The following is a 22,890-nucleotide window of genomic DNA, read 5'->3' as shown; positions in this document are numbered from 1 at the left end:
GCTGCCAAACTACCTAGAACTGCCTGCGCCGAGCTGGCTGGACACTGGAGGTTCCCCAGCGGGCGGATGCACCCCAGCCACCCCACGTTCCTCCTGAAGCCAGTATGGGAACACTGGGAGGACACAATGGATCCGACTGCCGAGAAGATTCAAGCAGGGAGCTGAAATGGTCGGCACGTCCACCCATGCCTGCAGGTAGAGCACACAGAGCCTTTTCTCTTCAGCCTCTCCCACAGGGCTGCACCTCCAGGGGATTATTCCAGAGCCCGACAGCTGTAGCAGGAACACTGCAGAGTTTAACCTGATTGTTGTGCATAGTTTTTCCTCGAAGTATACAAAGAACTCAACACTGAGACTGTAGATGAGTGTACCTGTTTTAATTTTTTTACTCCTCCTGTGCTAGAAATCCTTTATCCATTAGGATTAAGGCAAATCCAGCATCCATGAGCAGTTCCTAATGGACAACAAGTAACAGACAACGCTGAGACCTTCACCAAGCCATATGCAGCTCCCTGTTAAAATTTACCTAAATCCACGCCTTCCTCTCACCCGCAGCTACAGCACTTGCAGCTTTGTGCCAGCGCCCTCGCACACGCACAGAGCTGCACCATGTGCTCAAACTTTTGTTACCAGCTTAAGGTCTCTCGCCTGCTTCCCCTTCCAGCAACAACTTTCCCTTCTGTTTGTGTTCCTCTCCTCTGATGATTTTCACTGCCCAACAAAAGCAGCCCTGGTTTTTGCTAACCTGGCCTCTGCCACGTTTCTGAGCTGCAGTCAGGGACACATCCACACCTTCCTGCAGATGCTGAGGAGCCCACGACAGCAGCTCCAGATGCGCTGTGAGCCAGCCCCTTTGCTCTCCAGAGGGATGGTAACAGTTTTCTAATAAAATCATGTCTTGATTTCACGTTTTACCCTTCAAAAACGTCACTGTCTGACTCAATGCTCAGTACAGGAGAGCATTCTAACAGTGTCTTCTGAGAGGCTGATCTCTGAAAAGGAAAAAAAAGTTCACTCAGGTGTCCAGGCATCCTCCACACTGCTACAGCATTCGTTCTGGGACAGATTTTCAAGCCAAGGCACATCATTTGTCATTTTTTAAATTCTTTTTTGTTGTTGCTGTTGTTCATTATGCTAAGATCAGAAGTTCTCTAAGGAAAAAAAGCAGAACTTCCATCCCCAGTATTCTTCCTGATCGCTTGTGAAGCGCATTCAGAAGTTCTGCAAGTTTACAAGGAAATGAGGTGTATGATTCTGGATCCCAAGGAACATGCAAGCGCGTGGCCTCTGTATGTTAACAAAAATCAAAGCCTTTCTATCCCCTTTCCATTAAATCTTTCGGGCTGCACCTTTATAAAAACAGGAAACTAGTATTTGTGCAATTAAATATTCAATTTTCCTCAGAACATTAATAACTGAGGAAGTTGTCTCTGACACACTGCCAGGAACAGGATTATTCAGGATTTCGGGGACTGCCCAGTCACCTTGGTTCTTTATTATATTTTCCTTCCCAGTCAGTAAAAGCCACGCGTTTGGCTATGCCGTCTCTTTCCTCGTGTGACATTTCACAGAGAAGCCTAGAATCAAGGCAGCCCCCACCCCAATGTTCACGTTAACACAGGAATACAACTGCAGGCTGCCACAGCGATTCTGGAAGTGCTGTAAGGCAGAAGTGGTCACCCTGCAGCTGCAGGACAGTGACCGCTGCCAGGTACCTGCCGGGTCCTTTGCACAAAGCTCCAAATACGAACAAGTAAGAGGCCCCCACACTTATTTCCAAAAAGAAACCCTGTGCAGGTGGATTAACACAGTGAAAATCCACACAAGAACCCCCACTGCCAGCCTCCTGCCAGCTCCAAGACCCCTCAAAGCACAGCTCAAGCTTCCCATCACCACCACTTCTCCAAAGGCCTTTCTCTGGCCACCCCAAAAGCAGGGGATGAACCCGGTAGCACCGTGCCCCAGGACAAGCCCTGCTGCAGCTGCCAGCCAGGTGTAGGCGTCCCTGCAATCCCCAAGTCGCGTGCCACTTGCTGGCACTGCAGGACGAGCTGGCCTACCAAGACAGGACAGGTCTGTGAATCCCAGGGAGCTGCAGTCCTGCGAGCAGAGCATCAGCATCATGCTGGGAGCAGATCAGCAGCAGCAGTTCTTCAGAACTTCCTGGATAGGCTGCTGGCGTTTGTTCTGACCATCTTACACTCACAGAAAAATAAATCAACGAGTATGTAAAATTATATTAACTTCTCGGTGATCCCTCTTTCCTTAGAGCTTCCAAAGCTGCTTTTTAAAAAAATTCATTTTGAAAATAAAATAAAATAAAAATCTTAAGGATAGCTACAAAAACACCAAAGCAAGGAACTATCACATCTGCAGCAGTTCTCTTCCCACTGATCTTCAGTCAATCAAAACAATGTTACCCAAGTCTAACACCAGCACTTTTGAACATTTCCAGTGTAAGACAGAGCTCCTGCCCCTGTTACACAAGGAGCGTGTCCAGGCTTTCAATACCAGCTAGCTGTCCTCTCCTCAAGAGCCATAAGCCTGCTAAGACCCATACAATTAGAGCTACTAAAGTGGATTATATTCACGTGAATGTTTGCTGTTGTTGTTGCCAGGAAAAAAACAAAATTGATTAGAAAGCTAAGTATTTTCGTGGGCTCGGAGGGGAACGACTCCATAGAACTGATACTTTATAGTGGTAGGAGTTGGAAATCTGAACGATGAGGTGGAAAATGTTTCCTTTTCACAGAGAGATCTTTCAGAGTGGTTAGGGACTACGCTGCTAAGGGAAGCATCTACTCCCAGGAATAGCACATCATGAAACGCAGCTGGAAAAATGGACTCTTTTTCCATTCTGATTGTTTCAGCTAAGCCTTGGCAGCCCTGAGAGACTGTGAGACCAGCGCTGGCGACCTGCTCCTGGGGCTGCACCAGAAGCATGCTAATTTGCCAGCAAATCTCTGGCTAATCCGTCATTATACTACTTCTCCACAGGGATTCGCGTAGCTGCACCTAAATATCTTCTGGTTTCATGTCATATACGTGCTTTTCACAGTCGCCTTGCAGCAGATGAAGTTTGTGCCCTCTTGCCACAGGGATGAAATCCTGCTTTCAGCTCGACCAGGTGAACCAAAACATTCCTTTGCTTTCACGGAGCAGTGGCATAAACCCCACCATGTCTCTCAGCACAGCTGTGCCAGGCCAGCCAGCTCCCAAGCAGTGTTTTTCCTTATTAGAAAATGCGTGTCACTTCTGGGAAGTTGGCCCACTTCTAGTTTACCGGTATCTGAAAAGCCTCTTTCACTTGCTCTGTGCTCAGCACAAGGTTACACAATCTGATACCGGTGATTGATGCTTACATCCAGGGCAGCCGCTGATGCTAGCAATATGGCTAAAATGGATATATGAACAGATAATGGCAACGTCCACTAAAACCTGTTTTATCTGTCAGTCTTCTTAGCCCTAACGCAGACAGCCCAACCGACAAGAAAGCCGTGACTTCAGGTAGGTGAGCACAGCAGGAACACACAACAAAGACACAGATTTTAGAGGTTTAGCTGGCTTCAAAACTGCCAGACCTTCAGGTGGCTGCTGTTGTCCAAACTATTTTTGTGTCCTTCTAAGATGAGACTGACGAACGTTCCGATACAGGCCTGTCAAGAATTATCCTTACCATGTTGAGGATAAGCCCCTACTTTCCTCACAAAATGGATTTTTTTCCTCACAAAATGGATCACCTGAAGTTAGTACTCCGAGCTTCACTAGAAAACAATTAGCACTGTTGCCTACAGAAGCACTAATTGCCTCTCAGAGACTAGATGCTGAAACAGTGACAATAGAGCAGGAGAACAGGACTCAGATGGCAGCACCACGATACAGAATGGTGTTTCCCAATCTCTCTGAAGATTTTGAAGAGTTTCTCCTCCTCACAAGATGCCAGGGGTGCAGTTCACGCAGCTGGTGACTCAGAACTTCCCTACAAAGAACAGTACGACAGAGCTGGAAGGGCATTCTCCTGACTTGTTCTTGGAGACCCCAACACGGCAGCTTGGAAATTCAATCTGCTCTCATAATTTTCAGGAACAAATGAGCTGAGAACCTTAAGCAAGGGCTCCACGCTGCTACTGAGGAGTCAACAGAAGGAAAACTGTTAACATCGCGATAAAAATAAAACTTCAGAAAAGAAAGTACCCCAACCTGCCTTGTACTTCTTTAAAAGTTACGTCAAAGTGTTTTATATTTAGACCTTCTACAAACAAAAAACTGCTTCAAGGTAACAGTACAGAGACAATTTACAAAGTTGAAAATCGTTCAAGGAGTTGACTTTTTTTTTCCCTCAGTGTCAGTGATTTAAAAATGCATTCCCACAGCACTTAAGAAGCGCTGGGAGCCCAGCTTGTCCAAGCTTCTCTCAGCGAAGCATAGCAGCACTGAAATTTACACAGCAAACAAACAAAGCAACAAAATCCACCCCAAACCAGGGCCTTAGGAGAAGCAGGCCAGAGCGGGCAGAAGTTTCCTTGATTCCTGTGAAAGCCCTGTCGTTTGCTTCAGCAGTTGTTTCAAACAATTCACAAAAGCCCCAAACTAAAACCCAGCACCACTGTGCTTCCTGAGCAAAACAAAGCCTGGAGCGAACGCAGCAGGCACACGACATTGTTACAGGTTTATTTGGCTTAAATCGCTATGGGAGCGAGCAAGCCCATGAAGGTGGGCAGGCACCACGCTGCTGTGTCTGCCTGCCCTGCAAAACACATTCCTGGAACAATCCTACAGAAAGAGATTCCTAAAAAACTGGGAGTAATGGGGTCAAATTCAAGCAGATTTGCTTTTTCTGAAGTATTTACCAACACAGTGCCTGAGTGAGTGGCACAACCAGGGCAAAAAGAGCAGTTAAAAATCCCCCCCTGCTCTTTCACCTACCTCACCTACGGGTATGGGTGCTTATTTGGGTGAGCAAGTGTTCTCGGAGAAATTGCTCGGAATCCTTGTTAATCAAGGAAAATACTCTGTTGTCTGTACTAATGAAAACTACATAAATCCCTTTTTTTAAAAAAATTAAATTTCAACCCTTTTATAATACTTTAGCTCACTGAATCACCACCAAAACGTAAATTCTTTATCCCATGCTCCAGCTTCCAACTCCTTGCACCATTTCACGCATAACCTTTAAAATAAAGGCCAGCTGTTCCTCGTGAGAAGAGCCCAGCCCGGTACCCACCACCAGCATTTCCAAAAAGCTCCTTGCGCTGGGAGCCGAGCCGATTTCACTCCTGGGCATTTCCCAACAGCATCAGCTGGGAAAGACGACCGATTTCCAAGGGACCTGGACCGGCTCCGTGGAAAACCACCAGCACCAACCCTCGGAGCCAGGCGGCCTCCGGAGCCGGATAAATCCCCCCCCCTCCCTCGGTGCCAACCGGGGCCCAAACGGCCCCGCCGCCTCACCCGGCGTGGGGCCTCCCCCACGGCCCGGGGCCGCCTCGGGGGGGGGGGGGGGGCGGTAACCACAGGAGAGGCCCGGTAGCCCCGGGGGATGCCCGGTAAGCCCGGGGGGGTCCCACCAAGCCCCCCACATCCCCCCCGTACCCCCAGAACCCCGCCAGGCCCCGCCAGGCCCCACCGGGCCGCGCCCCCCCTCACCCCGGTACCTGCGCCCCCCTCGTGAGGCCGCGGCCGCTGAGCTGCCCGCGGCGGAGCTGCGCCAGGATGTTGGTGGTGGGCGCTGCTCGCCGGCTCCTTCCTCCTCCTCCTCCTACTCCTCCTCCTCCTGCCCCGCCGCCGCCACCGGGCCCCGGGCCGCCCCCCACTGCCGCCGCCGCCGCCATGGCGCTGCCCCGCTCGGCCGAGACAAACAGGAAGCGCCCCCTCCCCTCCCCGCCCCCCCCGCCCAGCCGCGCTCCGCGGCGCCCCCGCGCGGGCTGCCCGAGGGGAATGGCGGCGCCGCGGGGGATGCTGGGAAATGTAGTCCCGGGGCTGTGAGGGAGCCACAGCGAGCGGGGGGGGCTGGGTGTAAATAACGCCCAGGAAGCACAAATCTGCCCTGGGTCGTGATGTAGGGGCTGGTTGTCAGCCCTACAAAGGTGGGATTCCCCATCCTGACCGCTCTGGGTGCTGTGCCTCATTCAGCACAGCACCCAGAGGGGTCAGGGTGAGGGATGCCACCTTTGTCACCACAGCAGCTCCACACCCTGTGAAGCTGTCACTGCCATCCTACAGAGCTGGCCACAACTTACACACGTCCCGTTTTGATACGTTTCTTTCTGACAGTCTAATATCCTTACGGCATAAGCACATAGTGAACAGTCCCTGTGAATAAAGTAATATCAGGAACAGCCCGGCCACGTTGCAATAACATGTTTATTTCCATTAAATTACCCACATGCTTCCCTGCTATTAGCTGAGGGGAACAATTCAGACACGGGACTGAAGTCCATAGTGCAGCACCCAAGGAGCTTCTTGACTCAAGCACAATCTAGCACCTCAAAGAGCCCAGACCGTAAGGTTCATGGCAAAGCTGCTCTGCCCCTGGAAGAAAAGGGGAAAAGTTGGGTTCTCACATACGGCTAAGCAGGTGCAAGAAAAAGGGATGGAGAGGGACTCTACTTGTGTAGATAACAATAGGACAAGGGGGAGCGGTTTTAAACTGAAAGAGGGGAGATTTAGATTGGACGTTAGGAAGAAGTTCTTCACTCTGAGGGCGGTGAGGCCCTGGCACAGGCTGCCCAGAGAGGCTGTGGGTGCCCCATCCCTGGGGGTGTTCAGGACCAGGCTGGATGGGGCCCTGGCAAACCAGATCTAGTGGGTGGCATCCCTGCCTATGGCACAGGTTGGGACTAGACGATCTTTGAGGTCCCATTCTATCACTCTTTGAAATACCCGAGGGTTAACAAAGCAAGCAAAAACAAGCCAGAGGTCCCAGCACTTTGCAAAGGCAGACATTGAAAGCATGTTCTTGACTCGCATACAGACAGCAGCTCCTGATTATGGTCCCCAAGATCAGCTGCCCTCTTCCTTTGCTTCAGCCTCTCCTAGACTTTTGCTGCTGTCTCCTGCCCAGTAGAGCAGCCCAGACGGGGTTCTTGTGAGACAGCAAGGATTGCAGTTTAACTTGCCCTTGGTGTACAAAGAACAATAGAAAGTAAGAACACCAGGGATTAACATATTGCTTAACAGCATTGTCTGACCAGTGGTGTGAGATCCAAGTGAGGTATTTTAAAGTTTTACAGCATCACATCTTACCTCACTAGTCACCAACGTGAGTAACCCGTGGGCCTGCTGTTGATCACACTTATTGGTAAAACGCACGATCTGCTAATGGATGACTTGCTGTTTGCATAAATTGCTGTTCACAGAAAAACGCTGAGCACTGCACTTGAAGAAATGCAAGCACAGTAATCTTTTCACTTACTACTTAACTCTCGCTGCTTCATAGCTACAAAAGGCAGCTCTCAGTCCACTTTCTTACTGCTTCCCCTACTTCCCTTCCCCCTTCCTTACTTTCTTTTTTTATTTTATTTTTTAAACAAACATACATTTTTGCCATTTGCCAGGAATGCATGCTAAGGTCTGACTCATTTTCCTTCTTCTTCTCCTTGGTTAGCTCCGCTAAAATAGTCTTTCACAAGATGCTTCTCTGACCTTTCATCAATCCTGCCACATGCTCAGCCCCTCCAAATCCCAACAATTGCTTTCAAAATACCTTAAAAAATCTGGCCTTAAGCTTTGCAGGCTGCCTACAGTGGAGAAAAATAATAAGACAATTACAAGGGCAACATCAATAACAAATGCTAAATTTGGTCTCTGTGCTGTCTTTCACAGGCTCAACCAAATCCGCAGTTTCCTTCCAGCTTTCAACAGCTGCCAGGAGCATGCACTGTAGGTGGGACCTTCTGAGTTCTGACCTGCCTCACTTGGAAGCCCTCCAGAATTGCCGCTACCCATCTGTGTTTCATGCACATCTCATTTTGGATTCCTGACAAAACTCCTCCACGTTCTGCTAACGTGACCAAGTGCGCACCATATTGCTTGACTGGAGCTCTCCCTCCAGCTGGAATATGCCAAAACAGAGTTGCCGTCTCCTCTCACAGATGTCCTCCATCGTGAGGCTCCTGGAAGGAAAGGCAGCAGGACGCCACAAGCTGCATCTTTCTTCTTTTTTAACTGCCTTGTGATATTAATTCAGAATCCTGCTCTCACTAAGCGCAGAACCTCTCAAGCTCCGCATACAGGGAATGGAATCTGACCTCTAGTGGGACAGCGAGCCACCAGCCATTTCATCCTGCCATCCCTTAGGGAGGGGTTTCCAAACATCTGTCCTTCATCACCCTGCCTACGAAATAGTACAACTTGCACGTCAGCAAGGTCCGAGCATGCTGCCTACCCTCCAGCAGCTAGGCCAAGTCAGACAGTTTTCCAGTTAAAGAAAAGGTTTGCTAAGAGGTTTACTAAGGAGCCTACAAAACCACATCAGAGAACTTTTTGTTAAAACAAAGTTTTACTAAGATGGTAGTCACTCCAAACTGGAGCATGCCAAAATTGAGGCTGTATTATTCGAACACATCTGTCCTGTAACACTAATCAAGACCTCATTACTCACAGTAGAACAACATCTATGGACAGATTAATTCTTTCAGCTGCAGCTGTGCTGAGCAAAGATCTCACCTCCTAAGGCTATTAGCCCATGCATCAGATATGGAGCCTTTTAGGTGAGGGTACCGAAATTCCACTGTTAACACACATCTACTGTGCTGGTAATCTGCAGCCTACCCTCCAAGACCTTCATTTTCCCCTAGCTCAGGGTGGGGCAATGCTGAGAACCAGGACTGAGCAAAGCTGTTGGAGAACACCTGTATTTTGTTGTTCTACAAGCTGGGCAGTGAACAGTGAGAAATGTGAACAGCTGGAAAATAAAAATATAACCTTGTGGTTACAGTGAGGAGCCACAAGCAAAAGCTCCATCTTTGTCTAACGATGTTTTAGGGTGCTCCACTCTTAGTACCTCCGTACCTGCCTGCAGCAGTTGCATGCAGTATTTCTAGAAGGGCAGCTGTCCTACCTGCTGAAAAGAGAAGCACACAACTAGAAGGGACTGTAGAAGTTACCAATGCATCCAATACATCTTCCGTCTGTCCACAAATGGAAATGCCTCTTACTGTAGTTTACTCATAACTGCAACAGGATTTCCAATCTCAGTGTAGGAGTTCAGGTTTTATCTAACTTTATAGCACCAGTGCTGCCAGAGGCAAGAGCAATTGCTCCCCAGAGCAGTAATCCTGCCCCACCAGCAAAGACTGGGCCCTGACTCAGGTACATTTCAGTATTTCACTGGCCAGATGGATTTACTTATCCTGTACCTAGCCCACTCAGATAAGAGGCTACAATACACCTCACACAGCCATGCCAGACTGACAGCATTGTAATAGACAACACAGAGGAGGAAAAAAAAATAGTGTTAGATGCAAAACCCAACATTCCTGGGCTGCCGGGGGTGCATTTTAAAGCCACAGAAGAAACAGCTGTAATGCAGACAGCAGTAAGGCAGTATTGGCTTGCACACAGGGAGGCACAGGACTTTCCTGGTTGTCTAAGTACTAATCTATGCAAAAACCTCTGTAAGGCCAGCAGATACCCCTTTAATAGTGGTCCATACATTGTCTTCAAACTGCCAGCTTGGAGCTTCTCTACGCTTGCTCCAGGCTGCTTGTGATCCAGCAGGCATGGAGAAAGACCATCATTCTTCTGCCCTTTTTTTCTTCTCTTTAAAAAAGAAAAACCTCTTCACATCACTACTAAATTTGCTCTCTCATCATTGCATGCACCTGTTGAAAGCAGACACTAACACTAGTTTCGATTTGCCAAGTCAGCTGAATGCCAGGAGTTTTCATGCTTTTCACCTGTTGCAGCAGTGATGGAAATGCAGCTTGGTTTCCATTACAGGAATGAGCAAAAGCAGCTCTCTCACTTCCTCTTGCAGGGAGCAGCTCCTAAACTCGTGTTCAGCTGTCTCCTGCATCGAGGGCGAGTTGCATTTCAGTTTGACTCAAGTCTCCTTCCACTTTTCCCTCACAGGTGCTACACACAGCTCAGCAGGCACGCTCTGAGGCTTACTTCATTGGCTGAGGTGGCTGATGCGGAGTTATGTGAGTGAGCCCCCAAAGGGAAGTTTCAAAGAGGAAGGAAACAGAAAAAGCCTATCAGGTTCTGTAAGAAGAGAGCAAGCTCTGCTGCAGGGTAAAATCACTGTGCTAGTCCATGCTCCAGCTCTGTTTGCAGAGGCATTACCTGGATGCTTACTGTTTCAGGCAGGTGGCACTGATCCATGCTGATGCCATGTACAGAGGAACCCAGCAATTTCCTGTGTCACACGTCCCTTCCTCCCACCATGCTCAGCAGATATGGCAGATTTACAAATCTGAGCCTTCACCTCGTGAATCACAAGGTTTTCCTGACTAATCATGAATCTTCTCAGGCTAACCACATATTCACAAAGAGGCCAATGATAAAAGTAGAGCATATCACAGAGGAGACTTGTAGTCTCAGAATTAAAACTAGAGCTACTAATCCCGTGCTTCTTCCCTAACAACAGGGAGCCACCTCGGCTCATTTTTATGGAGCAGGGTAAGCTGTGAACTCTGCACAAGTCTGTAAAATTTCAAACTCACCATGAATTAAACACAGCACCTCTCAGCCCTGGAGAGGCTTTCTTTCTGAACACGTGTTTGTTATTCAGGCAACCAGTTGGATTGAGGCTAGCAACTCTACATCATTAACAGCTGATGTCTGAATCACATTTTATGAACCAACAGCAGCAGAATTTAATGGGAAGCTGTTTCACTTCATACAATTCACATTGTGGGGTACGGCTTTTTCCATTATGAAACCATAAAAATATATTCCCAGAGTCTGAATCAAGTTCAATAATTTAAACTGACAATTAAAAATAGAATCAGGTGTTGTCTAGGAACACCTGTCCCAGTACTGCAAGCTTAGAGTTAAAAGACTGACTGGGGCAACTCAAGAGGGAGTGTGAGCTCTTCTTAGAGTTTCTTTTCTCTCCACCTGAAGAGGCATCTGTGGCATCTTTTGTACTTTCTCCTTCATCACGTTCAGACGCTTGTTTTAAAGTAAATTTCTTGTTTTTCTTAAGTGAGTAAAATTCCCGCATCAAGTCTTCCACCTCCCACTGCTCCTCTTTCCGCTTCCTACAGCAATGCAGTGCAGCAGGGTCAATGGGATGAGCTTCGGTGTTGAAGATGTACCCTCCAGCATTCAAGACACATTCCCCATATGGTGTGATCACCACATCAAAGTCCGAGCCATCGTTGTGAATGAAGTTGTCTGGGTCAAACAGTAGATACAAATATTTCACCGTTTCAGCCAAAAAGAAGGATTCCATACGATTATCCAGTCTGTGATCTCTCAAGTCTTTGATCTACAGGAAAAGACAACCAGTGGGTTACAGTTATATCAAATTCAAGGAATTATGAACTTTGGGGAAAGAGTAAAATCAGCTTGCAATTTACTCAAGTCAAACAACAGAGTACAATATCAATTCACTCCATATTTTAAGTGATTGTATGCAAGTACATCAAGTTTTCAAGTTTTCCTATGTTTTGAATTAGCATACTTTTCAGTACCGAATCACTAGACTAAGTCAGAAGAAGGCTTTACCTACTTCCCAAATCACAAGGCCTTCCCAATATTTATAAGTTTTTTTTTTTTTTTTTTTTTTTTAAAAGAGAGCTTGATAGCATCTTTGAAATTTTCTATTAACAGATTTTAAAGAAATCCCTTACTGCAGATCTCTTGCGCTTGATCAGATTTTCAAAGTATAATGGGAAAGCAGAATTACACAACTGACAGGCAGAGAATCTCTGCATTTCTACAGGGCACATGAGCCTTCCTGCTAATCTGGGACACCTCATATCTACCAAGATAAATGAGAGTAGAGAAGATTCTGATGCTTTCTCATGTTTTAGGGCTCTGGTGTGACAGTCAAGTGTAGATTCTGGCCCACTTTTCAGGCTGTAGGAGAAGTTACTCCCAGAAACATGACCAGTAATTACCAGATCAGCTTCAGAGGAAAGCAAGATTTCTTTGAAAAAAAAAAAAAAAAAAGCCACACTGTAGCTGAAGTGATCATGTGATCATTTAACTTAATGGCAAAACCATCAACCATCACTCATGAGAAGCCTTTCTACCTAAAAGCTGATACTTAGCAGCCACACTTACAGTTGCAAACCCACAGTCCACCTTGCTGATTTTCTCTATTGACTCCACTGCATCTCTTCCCAGTTCTAAGAGCGTGGGATCTCGTGTAGCACGGTACAGATACATTGCACTCTCAATTAGCTCTGAAAAACACAAAAAACAGAAGATAGTTGCAAGCATATATATTATCAACCACATATATGGTGAAGAAAAGATGCTCCTTGAATTCATTTAACAATACTATTTTAATAAAAGCAGGTAAGTAATCTGGTTTGCCTTGCGTTTCCTCTGGTTCAAAGAACACAAACAGACTTTTACTGAGGATGTGTTACAAAGAAAATCACTCTAACAATGTTTCATCAACTCAGGCAAGACTGAATAATGCTCAATCCCTCCACATTCAAGAAGGGCAAGAGGAGCAACAGAGAAACTCTGAGCAACTGAGGGAATTCAGTTGTTAAAATTAGCAAACAAGGATACTTCTAGAAAGGATAACAAATATAAAACTCAAGCTCCCAAATATAATCTTTAAGCAGTGCTATAAGCTTCTCAAACAGGGGTATCTAAAACACCAAGAAAACAAGCACTAAGGAAATACTCTATGTAGGTGACACGTACACTGTGTTTTCTTTAAGATTTTTTTTGGATGCTGTTAACACTAATGAGTATTTTTGCTGGAAGTGTCCAATGTGCATTTCATCTTAACACTCAAAGAGGGAAAGGAAATCAATTTATGCTCATTACAAAGCTTTACTGACCTAATAACCAGGTGTGATTTTTTTTTGTCAGAAAAAAAAAAGCACAACAGGAAAAGGATAATTTCATTGCAGTCTCACAGACATAATTAATCCAATTACATATTGAACTCTACTAGTGTAACTGGAATTAGTTTATTTCAGAAACTCAGAAGAATTTGAGTGGTCTATTCATTCTCATTTTCACTTCCTAAATTTAAAGGATACAAACAGTCACAGTAACATTTCACGTGACTTTAAAAACATCCCTTTACCAGAAAATCTAACACAAACTTGCCAAATCCCACACTGTGAACACAATTCACTAACAAGAACCCTTTATATAGTAACACTAATGTTTGCGTCCTTTAACAGGTAACTGTGCCTTTGTGAATGACAGAAACCAAAACATTTTGCTTTGACCATGGAAATCATTGGTAAAATACATGCAGGAACTAAGCCAAAGCAAAACTGAGGAGGAGCTTTTGGAGGGCAGTTACCGCTAATGTCTGACCTCACCATCAGAGCAAAAGCAGAACTCTATGTTCCTTTTTATTTCATTTCTCCTTACCTGGCCTGAGTGGATATCCTTCTCTCTTGTCCACTGTATAGCCCTGGGGAATGTTGTAGAACTCAGGCAGCCCACCAAACTGCTTCCAGACAGTGTAATAGTTGAGGAAGGTCCGCATGGCATTATCTACATCCCCTATTAGGCTCTGGAAGAAGGGCAACATCAGGGAGAAAAAGAAACAACATAAGAATTGATTCAATAACACTGCCATAGACAAAGCAAGGCGTGGTGAAACGGGTTGTTTGGGAAGTCTGAATGGTACGATTAGTATTTAGGCATGATGATAGGTAGTACCAAAGAGGAGTGACATGCCACTTTTCTGTTTTATTACATCCTGTACACATGAAATAACATGAAATCGCCTTGATTTTTAGTGTACGGAAAGCTGGGTTTCTTCAGTTTATGTTTCTTAGTCAGTCATGACATCCACTCTGCTTTAGTGGGGACAACCAAGTCCCAGACCAAACACAAGCACTGATGGGAAAGCAAGCCTCTAAGTGTATTTTGATGGAAAGTATTCACAAAAAGAAAGTATGTATGCTGTGGTGGTGGTAAGAGAGCTACATTTTATTTTTCCTTTAGGTTCACATCTGGATTATGAGATCACTATAAGTAGAGCTTGCTACAAAAAAAAAAATGCTCTTGCCATGTTATGATGACTTTTTTTTTTTTTAATAGACTATAGATGGAGTCAACATTTATTCTTTTACACTCAAGAATATTGCAGATTTTATCAGAGATCAGAACAAACTTTTAAACTAGCACAGAATTTGTAATTTTTATTTTAAAGACTGACCTAAGACAGATGAACAAAATCACTCTATGCCTCCTGGTATGACAGCTCTTACCTGTAGGCCTGGCCAGTAAGCCTCCAGCGACTGAAAAACAGGCATGGACACTGTTCCTTTGTACATCTGAACCCAGAGGTACCAGTCATCAAACTTTGTGTAATTTTTGATAGCTTTGTTATACTCTATTAGAGGGGAAAAAAAAAAGCATAGGTGGGTAGGTAAGCCAAAAAAAATATCTTTTAAGGATGAGAGAAGTCCCTGTTTCACTTGAGCCGTGTCAAATGAATGTCTCACACTTTCTTCCTTCTCTGAATGCCCCACACAGTAGGAAAATAAGAAACTTTTACAGGTGTAGTCAAGGAGGCATTACTGGGACCCCTCACACAGGAAAAACTCTGCTCACCTAGGAACATGGACATCAGCTCCTTGTCCTGCAGGAGAATGGCTCCTTTAACAAGGTATTCAAAGTAGGAGTCCACTCCTGCCCCAATGCCAGCATCCTGGGCCACCCATTTGGCAGTTACCACATCAATGTGGTTACCAACCTGGAGAAAGCACGGAAAGAAGGAAAGACGGAGTTAAAATAAAGCTCATCATCTAAACGATAAAAAAAATCCCTTACCACCACCACACAAGAAACCCCTGACCTTTTTCAGGGGAACAGACTCAGCATAACCATATCAATGAGCATTTTCTTTAGTACAAGACATCTTTATCAGTACCACAGAAGTGTAAACCATAGAAAATAGTCACTCTGGGATTTTACACTTCCAGTGTAAACACTGCACTGGCCAAAACAAAATACCATTATGCTACTGTAAAAATCCACTATTTCAACATGATGCATCTGGTACCCATTCCCAAGTTACAAAAGCATAGAGAAGGATGAAGAGGTACAGATACAGAAAAGGATGCCAAGGTTGTCAGAGGCATGAGACAGCTGCCATGTTAATATTTAAATAGATCCTTCACACCTGGGACTCTTCAGCCTGGAAAGGTGCCCAGCTGATGGAGAATTCAATACACAATTGCTACTTGCCTTGTAAAGATGGAAAAAAAAACTCACAAAACAACAAAAAATATTTTCTTTCCAGTTAAAAAAAAAAGAGGGCAAAAAAAAAAATAAACAGATACCAAAGCAATCAGAAGGAAACACTTCTTTATATAGCGCATGAATACATCTGTTCACCTCACATATGCAACACCCTAGCTCACATAAGTTCTAAAAGCAGCTAGGTGCGTCAGCTGAAGGAAGACTGACCGAAAGAAAGTCAACACAGAGTTGACACTTCCAGCTCTGGATACCCCCCAAACACCAAAGCTGTAGAGGCTTGAAATATCCTGGTACACTTGCTATGCTCCTATTGTCTTCTGTAGGCCACTGTCACACAGGCATTAGACAGACCTTTTATTTAATCTCATACAGCTGCTGCTACAAAAACTGCACTGCCCAGTACAAGGCATTTGTCTCCCAGCCACATCTGTTACAGAACAGAACAATGGCATGATGTTGGTTCGTATCACTAAAGCGGAGATGTGCGTGCTGCAGGTGCTCAGGAACAATGTCAAACACACAATGTACAGCCCAGCTATCAGAACTAGATAAACAAACACGGTGCTATCTCCTCTCTTTGTACTTTTTACACTTGAAACTGCATCCCTCAAGACTTTACAAAAAGTAGCCTGTAAGTTCAGAGTCTGTTTCCTCACTCACCAGTCCAATGTCAGAGCGATTTTTCCACAGTGCCTTCAGAGCCTTCCTGGCAACATCCTCAAACACCGGGTCACCAGTAAGGTGGCTTAAAGTGGCAAATTCCACTATAAACGTACCGATCCCAGCAGTGCAGGTAACTGGGGTCTCCCCAGGGTTTACTCCATGCAGCAAGTTCACTGTTCCGTATGGCATCCCAGTGGGAGTCTGAAAAGCTGAAACAAAGTTTTCGGTTCACACGAGAGCATCCACTGTTAGATCTGACAAGCTGCCAGGTACCTGTGCCTCGCATTCCCCGCACCTACAGTGGCAACATATGGAGCAATTGCAGCAACTGCAAATGAGAAGTCCAGCGTGATCCTGCAGGGGCCAGAGGAGGGGGTATCTCAAACTACACACGCAATCCTGGGAAGTCACTGATATCTTCCATCTCTTCCCCCCTGTTCAGTGCAGGGGACTGCAGCCTTACTTTGTTTCCAGCACAAGCAGAGTAGTCAAATTAAACAGACAACTGCACAGGCTGGTCAACAGCATAAAAACACTGAGCTCACGATTACTCAGGGGTAGCCCAGGGCTCACAACAGACATGGAAACGGTGTCATGCTATCAGAGCAAACATCCTAGCAGCAGCCCACAGAGGGGCAGTCTTGTCTTTACAAGCGGTTGTTTCAAAGCCTTTATTTATCATGTATATAAAATATATTTCCCCCCAATGAGCAATTAGCAAATTGATGTGTTAAGCACAAACAACACTTGGCACGCATGCAGACAAGTGGTGTTACGTGCTTCCACGATGCTTTCCCACATGCTGAATTTTCTTTGATCTCAGGGAACACAGGACTGTTGTGTGCACGTACACATCAGGCAGTGCCATCTTCCTCAGATGCACCAGTTACCTCAGGAGCTACAACACAGCAGCACAAAGCAGACAAGTTCTCACCTGGCAGGAGTTTGCGAGCTGCTTCCTCTGCCATCCGCAGGAGAGGTCCAGAGCACGGCCATCCCACTTCCACTTCAATGCCAGCCTTCTTTGACAGCAGATGAGCAGAGAGGAGACCACCCACCACTGGAAGGCAAGCAAGAAGCCCATTAAAGAACATTTTGGGAGGGGAACAAAATCCAAAACCAGATTTATTTTATTGTGATGCAAGGACAACGTTCATGGAGAAGAAAAGTGAGATGGCTTATCTTTAATGGCATAATTCAATATGCCTCAGAAGAAGAGTCATTTGTTTCTTCCTGCCTGTTTGCAGGTATATTACTGCCATTAGAGTATGCACTTCAGACCCTATCTGCCCTCATACACCTGCACTGTTCTGCAGACAATCAAAACAAGCTATAAATATACTGACCATGAACCTCTAAGAGAGAAACTGCGTTTCATTTCTTCCAGACAGCTTAATGCCATGCTTCTGTAATGTAATACAGCATTCCTTCCTAATTCCTGACGGGAAAACGCCTAGGTCAGAGTCAAGAATTTTAGTGTGACTGACAGAGGCAAGGAGTTTTAATTCTTTGCACAGCCTTGTTTGCTGTTGCATAACAAGCAGGAAGAGAGAAATTACAGTGCTGCAAAAACAGTTTCAGCAGTGGCTGAAAGGAGAAACAAAAAAGCGTAACTGACAGTTGTGTTCACTGCTTGTGTTTTGGCGTTGCACGGTGCCAAGGCAGTGAGGTGCTCAATAGGGTACAAGATTAGGGTACAAGATTCCTCCCCGCTGCAGGTAAAGGTCTTTGTGGTTTTTGAGAAAATAAGAAGACAACTTTTATTTTACAGAGCCTAAGAAATAAATTAATAATCTCTGATTCAAAACAGCATGTAAAGAAAACAGAGCATTAGTTTTGTACCATCTCAGCAGAAAAATACATCTGTTCAAAGGCTAAAAACGTGGCACCAGAATACTGAAAGCGCCACATCTGCATCCGTTTATATTGGGGCAGGAAGCAGAAAGGTGCAGGACAAAGACAAAAAGGAAGTGACACTTGTTTAGTTTTTTTCTGTGCATTTCCATGCCGTATTACACTGCACTACAATCTCCCTCTGACCGCTGCCTTGCGTTACCCCTGCCTACAATCCCGAGAGTTGCACAGACAGGTAAAGCAGCACAACCACAACGCACAACCATGCCTCACCTCGAATGTTGGTTTCGAAGACGGACGCATTGACATCGATGTCAAAATCCACCCCTTCCTGCAGCACGGTGACGACTCTCTGGAACTCCGAAACGTTTCCCAGAATCTGCAGCGGGGCCACAAGAGAACAAGGCTCAGCGCCCAAAGCACGGAAAACAACGGTGGAATTTAACACTAGGGGCCAACATTAGATTTGTTTCAGGGTTTTGTGCAAGAGTTGTCTTCAGGTGACACCAGACGAGCAGCTTCACCCCATCCTGAAGCGCCACAGGCCCTCGCACCAGAGCAAGGAGGTGTCGGGGCAGCGAGCTCCTGCCCGCCGGGGCCGGCTCCTACTCACCAGCAGCGTGTCCAGGGCATCGATCAGCGTGAGGGAGAAGCTGTGCGGGAAGAGGGCTGAGTGAGGCGAGGCCCTGCGGCAGCCCCAGCCCAGCCCAGCCCGGCTGCCCCTACCTGCCCCAGGTGTCCTGCCCGTCGCAGGTCAGCGGCCGCAGCTCGTCGTAGGGGAAGGCGCTCTCCAGGTAGTGCTCGTAGGCATGGTAGAACATGGCACGCACCCGCTCCCTGCAGCACGGCACAGCACGGAGCGGCTCGGAGCGATAGGGCACGGCTCACCCTGCTCACACCCCAATACCCCTACCCCTACCCTCACCCCACACTCACCGGTACGCAGCCATGTCCAGCCCCCGTGCGGCCACAGCGGTGCCCGCCGGCGGCCCCGGGAGCCGCAGGGCGCAGAGGCAGAGCAGGGCACCGAGGCCCCGCAGCAGCGACATGGCCGCGCCGGGCCGGGCTGTGCAGGGCGGGCAGCGCCTGCGCCGGCAGCGCCTCAGCGGGCTCCGCCCGGCCGCGGCTCCGCACCGCCGCCCTGCGCCGCCCCGGGGCCGGAGGCTGCGTGGGCTGAGGGGAGAGTTTATGGATGTGCGGAGATACACGAGGGGAGGAGGTCGGGGGGATGGAGCCGGTCAAGAGACAGGACGTTCTGGCTCAATATGGGGGGGCACTTCTGTGCTGGGAGGGTGGCAGAGCGCTGGGACAGGCTGCCCAGAGAGGTTGTGGGGTCTCCTTCTCTGGAGATACACCCCGCCTGGATGCCTTCCTGTGCAACGCGCTCTATGATGCTGCTTGGCAGGACTGGGTGATCTTCAGAGGTCCCTTCCCATTCTGGGATTGTGATTGCCATCAGGACAGGTCACGGCTGCACTGTGGGGAGGTGCTGCCAGTCCCTTGTTCTGACTGGAAAGGAGGCTGGGAATGGTGCAAAAATCCTACAGAGCAGCTGTTGGTGGTCTGTCAGTCCTCCTCCTGGCAAACTGCCCCCAGCCTCTTCCTCCTCTGACTTACAGCCCTGTTTTCCAGGAGTTGTGTGGGGCATCAGATGCCTCAAAATGGGGCCGTGTCACCCTTCCACCTCAGGGTGCTGCTGTGGGTCACCCAGTGCCAGTGGGACTAGCTGACACGGTTTAGGACCGTGCTGTTGTTGCACCAACTGGTTACATACAACGTCCTTTGTCTCTTCTTTGGGGTTGCAGAGCTCTCTCTGCTCCAACATTGTTAGGCTTTGATTCACAACAAGTCTGTCCCTCTCTCCCCCCTTTGTATCTGAGGGCTGGGGGCAGCAAGGCAGGACCCTGGCAGGGGGAAGGTGAGGAAGGTGAGAGGTGAGGCCTTAGGCTGGCGAAGGTGCAGCATGTAGAAGTCAAAGCTGTAACCAGCCTCTCACAGGAGAAGGGACACAAATAACCCAACACTTTGCCACCTCATGCTGGCATCTAGCAAGGCAGAGGGCTGTAGTTGATGTTCTTTAGCAAAAGAAAACCTCTTTATCCCGAGGCAGTGCTGCACAGAAAACGCTGGTGAGGTAGTGGGAGCCAGGGGCCTTCCTACACCAAATTCTTTGGGGTACAGCCTTCCCTGCAGGGTGGCTCCAGGGCAGAGTGGGGCTGGTTCCTCGCCCGGGGCTATCCCACTAGGTGTCAGTGCACACTCGTGTACCGCCACGCTGCCCTCGGCTCTGCCGGGTGGCTGCAACGAAAAGCCACGGAGTAATTTCGATATATTGTTCGTTTGCTGCAGCTGTAATTTAGGTTTCTAAGGCCATTTATCATAAAGCTGTCTGCTTTCTTATTCCATGGCTCAAGGCTGCTGGAGTATATCTATCTCACTGCCTTCCTGGGAGAATCAAAGTATTGGAGTTGATTTCACTAAGAGCTGTCACAATACATTATTGGAGCACATTTTATTAAAGTTCATTTTCCAGACTTAAATTTAACAGTGTTCTAGACCACTGTCATTTACCATATACTGGAACAGTAATTTCTCTATCAAAGTCAGCTATTGGATTCTAAAAGTTGACTGAAGTGTTTTTGAAACAGATACTGCATGTGAGCTGAAAGAAAAACAGGAGGACAGAGCTGTGCGTGCCTCCACCAGCTTCAGAGAGAGGGCAGGGAAGGCAGGAGTGTGCTGCCACCGTGGCCACTGGGTAGGTAAATTCCATGGGTGCCACATTATGGGCACTAACTGAAGCCTGGTGATGAGTCACTGCACCCCACTAAGTGTTTGGAACATGTTTTAATGGAAAAAAGCATATCTGGATACTAACTATAACAGATTTGAGCAGACAATCACGAAAGAGCTTTCTGTCTCTAAACCTGTGAGGGCGAGTGGGTGTCCATGACCCTAATGAGCAGAGAACGGTGCAAACGAGGCTGTCCCTGCTCCAGGGACACCGATGGGCAGTGCCTGAGAGAACCAGCTGGATCGAAATCAAGCTGGCTGTGAAAAAGCCCCGTTTAGTGCAGTGCTCATCACCTTCCTCTTCTGAGAGCACTTCTGGCTGCTGCACACCCCGGGGCAGATTTGGGAAGCAGAGGGAGCTATCTCCTTGTTCGCCCTTGGTGTTCTGTCTCTTGACACAGCTGCAGCTTCACTGCAAGCCCCACTGGAGCAAGGGGAATGTGCTGTTACACCACAAGCTCCGCAATACAGAGGCTGAGAAAAGTGTCTGTGGGGGGCTGGGAAGGAGCAGCTCCCATTTCCAGAAACAGCGCCTTGTGCTGGGGCTGGCTGGGTTGGAGAGCCTGGGCAGCAGATGCTGCATGGCCCCTCTGCTTGGGATAAACTGGCACTGTGGCAAGCACCTGCATGTAAATAAACACAAATACAGCTGGTAGAACAGAAATTACTTGTAGGAATAGGTGGTTTCTGAAGTGGCCGTAGCATATACTAGAGGAATATTAACGTGGTATGCATATTTCCTCAGATCATGCAAGTTATGTCGGCCTTCATGCCACAAATTGGAGATGTGGGGAGTGGTGCTTTCAAATGGACGTAGCACGTTAAAATATTTAGGCTGTATCAGAGATAAGTGCTTCTTCAGATGTCTCCTGCTCATCAGGCATTCAGTCTTTATGAAAAGGCCACTGGCAAAATAATACAAAGTTTGATTTGGATGTGGGGGAGAGTGTAATTATAGGGGCGTTTAACACAGGGTTTATGACATCTTCAGGATGACGACTTGTTTACTACTTGCTATTACTGTAAGTAGTGCTGTTGCCCTGCTTGCAATTTTGATGCCCATTAAGATGGAAACTATATGTAAATCAGGATCAGCCATTAATATTTATAATTCGGAGTGGAAGGTAGGAGTTTGTCTGTTATGAGAAGAAACATAAACAGGGGTTTTATGAACACTGAAAACTGTTGCTAAGGTGGTTCTCTTGAAATAATTTTCCTTTGCAACCAAACATCAATTCTTAATTTTAGTAGCACACATAGTGGGATGGAAACGATGATTGATTTTTCTCCAAGTGCTGTGGGCTGCTGCAGTTGAGATTTCACTATAAAAGACTAGACATTTCCAATTGCTTTTTATAAGTTCAGAATTGATTTTATTTGTTTAGCACCTGACTAACATAATAAAAGAGAGAAGACATACGGCCAAATAGAAGACAGAAAACTCACAGGCTGCCAGGTTTCTGTCCTTCCTCTTGGCACTGTGATGTCAAGTCATGCTGCAAATTCAAAAAGAAAGATCTGGGATCTGAACTCTAGCTGTGACTGGCAAGGTGTCGCAGTGCTACGCAGCTCCACACTCCCAGGCAGGTGAACAGAGAACATCCCACCAAGACGGCATTTAGAAATGACAGCAAAAGATGAGAAAAGGTGAGCTGATGCTGCAGCACTCCACTGTGCATCTTCCCTGCCTTCAGCTCATTTTCTTTAAATCTCCCCATCCTTGCTTCTTTTTTTCGCTAACTATCTTAACTAACTTAACTGACATGTAGTTGCAGAAGCTGTTGGTGGGCAGCAAGCAGAGAATTAATGCAGTGAGGGCTCCTGTTCCAAACAGGCTCGTGCAGGAGCTGTTTGTACTGTGTTCACAAAGAACGATGGCTCCATATAGAATTGAATATCTTATGCAAGTCTGGCTTACTGTTGGGATTTTGACAAGTGAGAAAGCAAAAATAAAATGGAGTTAACATCAATGTGTCTTGGTTTTTAGTGTTGGGATTTATGGCACCTGTGTTACATGACATTGATAAAATCCAAAGCTGCCAACTTGTGCGACTGAGGTTTCATTTTCTCAATCTGAGTGCTAGGATTTTCCCATAGGGATTGTGGCTTTGATATTCTTTTACCAGAAAGATTTAGAGGTGTTGAGGTGATTGGTGTCTGTGGAATGCAGATAGGCAAAAGCAAAGGACAGACTGCATTTCCCTTCTACATCAG

At 46.8% G+C, this 22,890-nt stretch overlaps 2 protein-coding genes across 4 annotated transcripts in view; both read right to left on the bottom strand.

Moving 5' to 3' along the window:
• Positions 1–10,638, bottom strand: part of TRPC4AP (transient receptor potential cation channel subfamily C member 4 associated protein) — a 40,020-nt gene extending 29,382 nt beyond the window's left edge. Inside the window, exon 1 of one of the 3 annotated variants that reach the window (XM_013092174.5) lies at positions 9,656–10,638. In XM_013092174.5, coding sequence (XP_012947628.3) covers positions 9,656–9,724 — 69 coding nt within the window. In that variant the 5' untranslated portion in view covers positions 9,725–10,638. Of the gene's footprint in view, positions 1–5,224; positions 5,362–5,654; positions 5,867–9,655 lie in introns of those variants that run through there. The other 2 variants (XM_072026525.1, XM_013092175.5) reach the window with 2 other exon arrangements.
• A 152-nt stretch (positions 10,639–10,790) lies between these two features.
• EDEM2 (ER degradation enhancing alpha-mannosidase like protein 2) lies at positions 10,791–18,980 on the bottom strand. Its single transcript, XM_027442968.3, has 11 exons — positions 18,820–18,980; positions 18,610–18,720; positions 18,497–18,536; positions 18,157–18,262; positions 16,964–17,089; positions 16,027–16,238; positions 14,716–14,857; positions 14,370–14,494; positions 13,522–13,666; positions 12,238–12,359; positions 10,791–11,437 (listed from the first exon to the last, which is right to left on the bottom strand). Exons 1-11 carry the CDS (start codon positions 18,930–18,932, stop codon positions 10,952–10,954), a joined length of 1,728 nt encoding a protein of 575 aa, XP_027298769.2. The 5' UTR covers positions 18,933–18,980; the 3' UTR covers positions 10,791–10,951.
• Between the last annotated feature and the right edge of the window lie 3,910 nt (positions 18,981–22,890).

Source organism: Anas platyrhynchos, chromosome 21 (assembly GCF_047663525.1).
Source record: "Anas platyrhynchos isolate ZD024472 breed Pekin duck chromosome 21, IASCAAS_PekinDuck_T2T, whole genome shotgun sequence".
In the NCBI taxonomy this organism is placed as follows: domain Eukaryota; kingdom Metazoa; phylum Chordata; class Aves; order Anseriformes; family Anatidae; genus Anas; species Anas platyrhynchos.
This window is presented reverse-complemented; position numbering and strand designations above follow the sequence as displayed.